The 10985-nt window shown below is 39.0% G+C and overlaps 1 protein-coding gene across 1 annotated transcript; it reads left to right on the forward strand.

Annotated features, from left to right (window-relative positions):
- The first annotated feature begins 5332 nt into the window (after nucleotides 1-5332).
- On the forward strand, nucleotides 5333-9281 carry LOC135504073 (homeobox protein Hox-C11a-like). The gene is made up of 2 exons (XM_064922351.1): nucleotides 5333-6232; nucleotides 8190-9281. Exons 1-2 carry the CDS (start codon nucleotides 5533-5535, stop codon nucleotides 8420-8422), a joined length of 933 nt encoding a protein of 310 aa, XP_064778423.1. The 5' UTR covers nucleotides 5333-5532; the 3' UTR covers nucleotides 8423-9281.
- Nucleotides 9282-10985: the final 1704 nt, after the last annotated feature.

Here is a 10985-nt window from a genome sequence, read left to right on the forward strand (position 1 = left end):
TATTTATCTTTACGATTTATGTAATAAGATATTCTTCTTTTCGCAATGGAAGCATACTTGTAGTTGATAATATAACCTACAAAAGTCCAAATATGTATTTTAGTGTGATTTGTGTATTTAGAACTTTATGTATTTAGGACATATCCAGACTCATATGCAAACAAATTGTGGTAAGGAAAGTTGTTTTTTTATGTAGGTGCAACATAATAGAGGGAGGTTTAATAACTGTTTAAAAAAGTGAAGTTATTCAGGCCTGCAATTATTGATTATTTTTTGTGTGCCTTTTTATTCATGTTCATAAGTAGGCCAAACACGAGCTGGTTTTGTTTTTAGGATGCCCACTACACTTTGCCGCCATGCAATAAAAAGGATTTGACCAGTCAATAATATTTACCATAGCCTATGATAATAAACTCCTCAGAGGAGCAGACGTTTGTTTCTACTTCAACACATCACTGGATAAATATGGATGAAGATAAACATCAACTAAATTGCCAATATGTGTGAAATAATTTGACACTTTCACAGAATTGATGACAGCATTTCATTGATCATTATTGTAAAAAGAACTATTGTAAAACACACCAAATTATTGTCCCCAAAATAATACAAAGCTATTTAAATGTCCAAACACTGGAGTTCCTTTAACTTGAATGTATATCTTTGTGATGAGAGGACTAATCAACGGCCTATAATGGTTTGTCAACCTTTGTGCTCCTATAGTCCACAAATAGACTCTGGAGAGCCCTTTTGCCGCGTTTATAACATCTGATCTTATAACCTACTGGTTCCCAGTACAAATGCGTTCAAGATAGGTGCATTCACTGAGACCTCAGTAAAAATAAGAGCCTTTCTTGTTGTGCTTGAAACTCTTCGCAGCTCATAGAACCACGTTTAACAGCCCGACGTACATCCAATTAAATGTATCTAGGCCATGGGGGGACAGTAACATGATTACTCACGCTCCCCACTTTTAGCCCTGGTTCAGACCGCTTTAATATGAGGCGCGCCGGGCCGGCCGTGCGCCTCTCAACAGGATAACTGCTTTCCTTCCATTTTGGTGCGTGGTGGTGACGAAACAAGGTCTGTGTCTGGAGCACAGAAGCAAAAATGTGGATGATTAGGTTATTTACAGCATTGTCTGTTCCCCAAAAGCTAAGGAAAATGAATAGTCCATAATACGTTGAGGCTATGAACCAGACCACACAATAGACGTGCTATCGATCATAGGCTATAAACAGAATAGCCTACGATTTGTGTGTACACATTCAACTTATTCCCATGTACTTTTTTAGTGTTCATTTTTGTCCAGATAGTTATTTGTGTTCTAAAAAACATTTAGGCTACCATTGTAATAATGGTGCGAGGTATAAATACATTACCTATATTCCTGACAAAGTCGTAAAAGCTTGTGCTCACGAACAGTGATGTTTAACCAGAGAATTGCAAATATTTACAACACCTCCTTCTTTCAGGAAATTCTCAGGACTCCAAATGCCATGTGTGGCTACGAAGTTGAAGCCTCTGCCTGTATTTTCGTACATTTTATGATCATACTCGCTGCGTGTGGTAGACATATTCGTCAGGGACTTAAGTTAGTCAAAAACATTAGTGAAGGAAACCCTTCCCATTGGGCATACACTGGTTGAATCAACGTTGTTTCCACGTCATTTCATTGAAATTACCCTGACTCAACATGAAATAGAATTTGAAATAACGTCTGTGCCCAGTGGGTTCTTATTTCGAGAAATGGCGCACCAGCCATCCACTTCCAGGGTCCTACTGTGGGTGGAATATTACAGACTAAAATCCTCTAAGAATAAACACATGGTAAATCGTATCCCCCGAATGATGGTATTAGAGCTTCAGCCGCGTAAGACATGAATCGTTTTAGTTATTCGAAGGAGGATGACCCACGGTGTTCATTTTCCTTACTACACAAGTGTTGTGGGCATGTGTTGTGGGCATGCCATTTATGGAATACCACAGACAATGTGTTGGCATCTCTGTTTGAAATTGTACACGACTGGTATATAGGTATATCCCTGTTTCAGCGATTAGGCCTTTCAGTTAAGGCCGAGCTTGATTATTCTTCTCAAAATCATTGTGCATATTAATTAGAGCGCATGCAGAAAACGCTGTTATTGATTTTTGAGCTGGAGAATATCTGACAGTGTTCTGGACATGAAGGCTATTACATGAATACTACTATGCACTTTGTTTGTTGTTGTCTTGCTATCGATGATAATGAATTCCACAAAGGACCTAATAATTAATTATTCTGCGTGGAGGCTTCGTTTACAGTAAATGTTGTTTTTGGCTTTGGATAATTAGCGCCGTTTAGAACTCTTTATTGAAATGACTCAACAGCACAACGAAATTACATTTTCTGCAACCTGTCAATATGAATGGTTTATTATTATGTTTTCGACTGGTTTACTTTTTGGAATGTATGAAGTTCCCAATTAAACGTATTATATCAGTTTTTGAGGCGCGCTTGTCCTAAATAATGCAAAACGCCTTGAGCAAAAAGCGCTATTATAATCCAATCATGATTTGTGATATTCATTATCCAAGATATAGAATTCCTTGCAAAATATGAATAGTAAGCCTTCCTAAAAGTGGAGGGTAGCTTTAGGCCTATGCATTTGAGAGTCGAGCTATCGCTTCTTTGTGTGCGTTTATGGATTGTCTAAACCTGAATAATTAAATAGTCCTATATAATGCAATATACTTCTGTCAGGGCCTGAATTATATCCATATGGTTTATGGTCGTGCGTCATGATATTCCAATGGTTTCCAATATGGTATGCAAAGTCTTTGAATGTCATTATAGGATCCAAACTTTCACCATGTTCTATTATGCTACAATATTAGACGCTACAAGCCTGAACGAGAGGGAATTGACTCACTGCGCTCTAGGCTATATATAGCCAGACTAACTAATGGTAGCTAAGTAACATTTGTCCAACATGAGCTATATTCGAAAATGCTTTCAATTTCTTTTACCCGTCCCTTGTGGTGTGACGTGGAATTGTTCATTTTGTGTTTTCATTTAGACAGTATGACTGCATGGTTAGGCTACTTCATATGTGCAGGGTAGAACTTATTAGTGTTCAAAAATGTTGAGCTCCTTACTCTCCCTCTCACTTTATTGTGTTCTATAGAACAAAGGGATTTAGCTTTTTCTTACAGCCATTCGGCGTTTTATGGTTAGGCACGTAGAAGATTTTAGTGGTCAAATTCAAGTGCTGTGTCTCGGCAGCTGTCTGCTTTCGTTGTACTTGGATGCAGGCATCGTGGACTTCAGCCTTTTATCTTCTGAAAGGGGTCTGTAAACAAACATATTGCAATGCCACTGCCACATACCTCTCCAAAATACCTCGGTCTGGTTATTATAGTATTATTGAATTCTGATGCTTTAATTGGAACAGCAGACGTAACGTGGGGTTTTCTTCCTATAATGTGCTTTAAGGCGACTGCCAAAATGCGCCTACATGATTAAACACTCTCACAATCTTAAACGTTTAAATTATTGAAACAATAGAGTTTGGGCTATGCAATTATATAATTTGCATACAGATTACCCTTCAGAAAACATATTTTGGAACAGAGGAAGTTAATGATATTTATCATAATCAATACAATGATCATAGTTTTACTTTGTATTGATGATTGGCCAGTATGGTTCACGTGATTCAACAACAGTGAAAGTTTCCCACATAAGAGTAATCGCACACGGAGGTATTATTTGAATAAATGCAATTACATGATTTAAATACCATACATCCCTGTACTTGATCACATGGCCCAGCCACGTTTGTGATGGGGATTCCAGACGTCATGTATATTTTGAAGGTAATAACCAATGTATGTTCTGTCTGGGAGCACAATTAAAACGAATCAATAACGAGATTTGTTTCCTCTCCGGAAAACAATGCATATTTAATCGGGCATCTATGTACAGTAGTTACACGATGTAGCCCTAAAGATATACATACAGTAAAGGATTTCTGACTTCTCAACAGCTGTCAGAGTGAAAGTATTCCATGACAAATCGATTCATGTGTTGCCCAGTGAGACTGTGGGGCCTAAGCAGAAATATGTCCTCAAGCCTAATTCAAAACAAAAGAAATGGTCTCCTTTAGACTTTTTGCTTAAATATAGCTAGGTCAACTCTCGAGTAGACTATCATTTTCTAAAACGCTGTTCATTTCTGCAATTCAAAGTTAAGATTATTTTATATTTTACACTCCGCGGTTGGTGGATTACAGCTGTTTTGACAGCCGTTGTCGACCAAGGTTAAATTTCACTTGTGCTCTTCTCTCCTCCACGTTCAGCCTGGAACCTTGGTCTTGAGTTTCTCGGCTATTCTCCTCCAGCTCTAACATGATCCAAGAGAAAGGTAAATAATGAAGAAAATTAGTGATTTTGTCGAACTAAGGCACCCTAAACAGTATGTTGTGTATCCTTGTTTTATTCCCGTTTAGTTCACATTTATTTTGAGACAACACCAAAGATATAGGCTTCCATCAAGGCCATGTCCTGATAGAATAAAATACCATCCGGAGAAAAACTAAATACAAAAATGTCCTTCAAACACGTGAATGTAGCCAAATGCGTTTATTTTGAACATTGAGTTGTAATGTTGTTTTTTTTCCTTATAGGGAAATGTTAGTCTGTGAGTGGCTGTTAAAAATGTAAATATAGGCTATAAACGTGGTTTAGATGAAAAATACCCCACATTTCAAAACTGCTTAAGCAAGACAACATCTATATCAATCAAAAACAGTCACAATCATTGCCTTGATGAGGAGCAGTTTCAGAGAGGTTAGTCATAGATTCACGATAGATATTTACCTATAAATAAAGCCTGCTAGGCTATGTGTGAAAACACACTTTTCAAAACAGGGGCGCTTCGAGTGTGGTGTTGGAATCTTGGTCTCATTGTAAAGCATGGATTTGTTTCAACTTCACAGTGATCTCGGTACACTTTGTTGGTAGTGTTTAGTCATACATTACAATGTGTGAGAGTAAATTCTGCTGTCTACCAGTAGGCTATATGCTATTGTACAATATACAACATGTAGTATACTATGCTATGGTAGTAGTAGTAATAATAATCATAATAGTCATAATAATAGTAAGGTCTTACCTGTAGAATTCAAAATCAAATTTAGTCTGCTATATCACATGCTAAACTATGCTACCCTAGCCCACTCTCATACATAAATAGCCTCATACTCAAGCTTATCTTTCTAATTGCCATAAACTAAGCCAACAAACAGGATTATGTTACTGGTTTTCTTAGTGCTCCTGTGGTGTTTCAATTAATCGTTTGAACCTCCTAGATCTTACCTAAGTGAACTACTACACATCCAAGTGTTCCAAATTGATATATGACAATATCTACTTTCGATCACGTGTCTTTGGCGACTTAGACGGATTGCGCGTCATCTTGCCTTCCTAAATTTCCCCCTTCTGCAGTTCGAATCCAAAACATCTATCTATAGTACGGAGTACGGGGGAAAGATGTTTAACTCGGTGAATCTGGGAAACTTCTGCTCCCAGACGCACAAAGACCGGACATCCGAGTTTGGGGACAGAACGGGCTGCGCCTCAAACATCTATCTCCCGAACTGCACCTACTACGTACCCGAATTTTCCGCCGTCTCTACGTTTCTTCCACAGGCCTCGTCGCGGCAGATAACCTACCCATATTCCTCAAATCTGCCTCACGTGCAGCCGGTACGGGAAGTTTCCTATGGATTGGACCCTTCTAGTAAATGGCACCATAGAAGCAATTATGCATCATGCTACTCTGGAGAGGATCTGGTGCACAGAGACTGTCTTCCGTCATCCACCATGACAGAAATGCTTATGAAAACGAACGAGAGTGTGTACAGTCATCACCACCACCACCACCACCATCCCAGCTCCAACCATTCCTCCACAGGGTTCTACCCCGGAGTGGGGAAAAACAACGTCCTCCCTCAAGGTTTCGACCGCTTTTTTGAGACCGCATACTGCGGCGCGGACAATCAGTCAGCAGAGAATTGTTTACATAAGAGCGAGGCTAGTAAACTGGAAACAGAGTCCCAGCAGCCAGCGGTTCTACTGGGCGCCCCAGACCAGGACAAGGACCCAGAGGATGAGGAGGAACATACACATTCGGGCTCGTGTACTTCTTCAGCCACAAAGGACGGCAGTGCCAGCAAGAACAGCCACTCGAGTAGGTACCGAAGCTATAAATGGGGAAAGGTTAAGGGACTAGCCGAGTGTTTTGTCGGTCAGATTTTATGTGGAGTTTTATAAGCATTCAAAGGATTTTATTGTAACCTACAAAGCTCTTTCTTACAACGAGAATACTTTTTACGATGGGAAAGTGCTTTGAAAAAAAAGCATGTTATACACAGACGCTTCTATCTTAGAGTCCGTGAAATTTTAAGAGTGCGCTATTGTGACAAATGCTAACTTTGATCATGAACTTGCTTTGGGCATTTTAAGGGATTTTCTCCTTGGTCTGTCGTGAGTAAAAACCAATTGGGCAGAACATTGCTATTGGTATCTTGTTAATTTCTTTTAGCAGCTTGCATGCAAACTAACCCTACTAAAAGATGCTGGGAGATTATTAGCCTTGTACACTTGGAGGAAAACTAGTATTCTTAATTCAGCTATTGACCGTATGACAGGCTCCACAAGTATCCACCTAGGCTATTTATATGTATCTGGAGACAAATTGAATCAGTCGTAGAGACTCGGTTATGTGTTTGTGTCCATATCTGGACCATGCTTGTGTCCGCAGTTCAAGCTCTGTACCGCAGTATGAACAGTGTTGGGGAGTAGTGAACTACATGTCGGCTAGTTCAGCTAGTAATTTCATTCAAATTTGCTGTAGCTTGGTCGTTGAAATAAATTCAAATCTTGGTACTGTTTTCAGTAGTTTATTACTGTTTTTACCATGTAGCGGTGTAGCTAAAATAAATGATGGGTGAAGTAGGCAGGAATTTCCTTTCTTTTTCTGCATCAGACCACCTGCCGGATTTTCCCTTGAAACATAGTTTTGGGGTTAAATAAGCTAAATTACATATTATGTTAACATCTAACTCCAAGGTGACCGTTTCTTGTCATTTGTAGTCAGATTAAGGTATGATACTTTTTCATGAAGTAGTTTGCATGAAGTGAACTACTTTTTCAAAGTCACTCGAGTTAAGGTTGTATGTTTCTTAAGGGTATTTTTAGTGTATCTTAAATTATTCCAGTGTGAAGTAATTGATAGCTTGTTAAACTATATTTTCAAAGTAGCTTTCCCAGCACTGAGTATGAAAACACATTCTGTCCAAATGTAGTCTACATAGCTACATTTGTGTTAGCATCCAAGCTACATCTTTGTGTATTGCACTTAGTTATGAATGGGTATGTGTAAATTGTGGTCAGTATGAACTGAGAACCCCTTTCCATTCGGTTAGCCCTGAGATATCTATGTCTGAATTTGCAGTGATTTATACATACACACACACACACACATACACACACACACACACACACACACACACACACACACACACACACACACCACACCACACACACACAAACACACACACATTGGCGTCTGTTTGTGTAGCCTAATGTTGCCCAATCAGAACATTACTGTAGAGATGTTTTATGTCGTTGTACTTAGTCTTTTTCATGAGATTTTGACCACAACTCTGATGTATTGCAATTTTGAGAGCCATTTTAGCTTTACAAGAGGATTAATATCTCATATATATAACAACATTTCAAACAACCATGAAGGAGTGTGCAACTATATAGTTGAATTCCATGGGAATGCCCCGCAACCTGCAGCCGTATACATTTTGTTATTGTATATTTGTAATACATAAACACATACTTAGAGGCTGTAAGTTGATATTCTTTGCACTTTGAGTGCGTGGGATAATTTAATAGTCTTTATGGCTGATTGTTTTGATATATTACGTGTTGGATGTTGACAGAATTGGTACCATTAAATTAATGCTTCTAGAAATACCTGAATAGTGTATTCACAGAAAGAGCCTACGTACTTTATGTTGATGTTAATACGTGTTAGCTAGGCTACTTTAACTTCATGTGAATATCCGTTCGTGAATGACAAACTATTCCTTGAAACATTCGTTGATCATGTCCTTCCTGTTTGATTACCCCAGATACTCCTCGCACGAGGAAGAAGAGATGTCCATACTCCAAATTTCAGATTCGAGAATTGGAGCGGGAGTTCTTCTTTAACGTTTACATCAATAAAGAGAAACGGCTGCAGCTTTCCCGGATGCTGAACCTCACCGACCGACAGGTTAAAATCTGGTTTCAGAATCGAAGAATGAAAGAAAAGAAATTAAGCAGAGATCGTTTGCAATATTTTTCTGGAAACCCTCTATTGTGAGCATGTGAGGAGTGTTCAAGCATAGGCCTAATGATTATAGTCAAAGGTCAATGACACTCTTTTCTCAGTCAATTCTTATCACCAGTAATAAACAAAGTTCAAGTTACAAAAAAGAGCCCAGATCAGCAGCCACGTTGAGCAACTAAATATTATGATGAGGTTATTTCTATTTACAACATATGGGGTTTCTCTGTGTATGCGTAATAAGCCGCCATTTTCCTGTAGCCTTCGTGCACAGAATAATTTCTATTTCAGATATAGGCCTACAGGTGATATAATAATCATTGAAATGCCGTAGTTCATATGAATTTCCATGTATTTACCACGAATTTTAATTCTGTGTATTTACTTGTGCATTTCACAAGTATATTATTTGTTGAATATTAAATGTTACAACACAAGTTGGAAGCAATGATAGGCCTGTATTTGATATTTAAAAATGTCTCTTCCCTCTGGTCGTTGTATAGGTATATGTATTGCCTATGTGTAGCCTACAATGAAACCACGATTCTCTTTTCGACTAGACTATTGAACACAAAATAGAATTTACAGGCTTCATTTTTGCCATTGAGAACTGTGACGTGTACAATTTGTATTGATGTTTTCCCTTGTACAGACTATGCAACTATGTGCATTCGTGATTGTAAATATGATTTCATTTTTCATTTCTCACCCCCTTTCGGTGCTGCTATTTTCTTTACTCCGCCCAAACAAGCGGTGTACTTTAAAAGCTTTAATGTTAACGCTCCTTTAAATTATTTGCTTTATGCTCGGTGTTGGCTATGGAAGATGAGGAGGAAAATATGGAGCTGTGCCTGTGTATCATTATTATATAGATACCTATGAAATAAACAGACATATAGACAACAAACAGACTCTGGTGGATTTTGTCATAGATGTTATTATTGACCATCTGCTGGTCATTTTCAAAGGGAAGTGATTAATTAAGAGTGGTAGCCAATGGTTGAAAAGTATTGCCAAAACATCTGACTGCATTTGTGTCTTAGATTTTATTTTTAACAAATAAGCCTATCTGATGTTAATTTTTAAGGGATTTGAGTGAGGTATTTCTCAGGGTTATTTATGTATATCAACTATTGTCATCTAGGAATAGGCCTTCCCTTTTTATGACAAAACGTTGAGGGAGTGTGTTGTGGGACTGTTGAGCGGTATATTCATATAGGAGTGCATGTTTCAGCGTTTGCTCAAATATGGTTTAGACACAAACAACAACATGCAAACTAGGCGAAATTTCAGAAACGCAGAGAAAGAAAGAGGTACGGGATCCTTCTTTAGTGCCCACTAAATGGAATCGCCACTCTTGCAGTCTAGACACTGCCATAAAGACAAAGGCACTAAATTGACACTTTTTCTCTTAATTGCACCGTCTGTTCGGGGGGAATGGTGCTCACTTCCGCAGTAAATAGTAAACAAGTAAGACTGGCTGTCGGAACAAAACAACTTGACAAGTACACTGTTCAACCTGACCTCGGGCCGGTGTTGTGCGCGCGCGCACACACACACACACACAGACACACACACACACACACACACACACACACACACACACACACACACACACACACACACACACACACACACACACACACACACACACACACACACACACACACACACACACACACACACACACACACACACACACACACACTTTAGCCATATGGCAGACAGACATTTCTGATTAAAACGGACCCCTAAAATTAGATCTTGGAATTACAGGTCAATGGTGGTACGTGTATGTGCATATCTATAAATATCGAGGACATCACTGGTGTGTGACTGATTTGATAGATTTTGTGTGTGTGTGGATAGGCCTACGTGCCTGCGCCCGCGTGCTCACAGAGCATATGTCTATGGAAGATTGCACGTGTATGTATTAACTACAATTTATAATTAAAAGTAGTCTTTGAACTTCAATAATGTCAAGGCTTTCACCTCTAACCCACTGCAATAAAGTGGAATCAAGGAGCCCCTTTTGCCCGGAAATTTGCGCAGGAGGGGTATCGACCAATGGGAGTGAGTGGGAACAGAAAAAGGAATGTGTAGAGAGTCCAACTTTGACCCATGCCATTAAACTACAGCAGGTAACTTTTCTAGCTTTAGCACGCCCAGTAAATACACTTTATTGTCCCTGTAAAATGTATATGTTTTCACGCATGAAAAGTTGTATAACATGTTGGCATGAGCTTTAATACCTATTTCTTATTTCCATCGTTTCTTGTGGAAAATAATGTATAGATAATGCATTTGGGTTATGTTCTTCTTTGCAGAATTCCATTCAATTTTGTTATCTCTCTCTCTCTCTCTCTCTCTCTCTCTCTCTTTCTGTGTGTGTTTTTCTTCTTCTATGTAACACACTACCCAGTCACCCTCCAGAATGAAGCTGAGGGCGGAAGAGGGGGATGTTGTTTGTGACAGGAGATGAGGAGGGAGATGCTAGAAGGCAGAGATCAAGGCTAGAAGACTTCACTTGTCACACCCACCAACCTTGGCCCTGGGACGATGACGTCGGTCATTTGTTGGATTTCTTTACCACACATAT

This window comes from Oncorhynchus masou, chromosome 18 (genome assembly GCF_036934945.1).
Source record: "Oncorhynchus masou masou isolate Uvic2021 chromosome 18, UVic_Omas_1.1, whole genome shotgun sequence".
Classification (NCBI taxonomy): domain Eukaryota; kingdom Metazoa; phylum Chordata; class Actinopteri; order Salmoniformes; family Salmonidae; genus Oncorhynchus; species Oncorhynchus masou.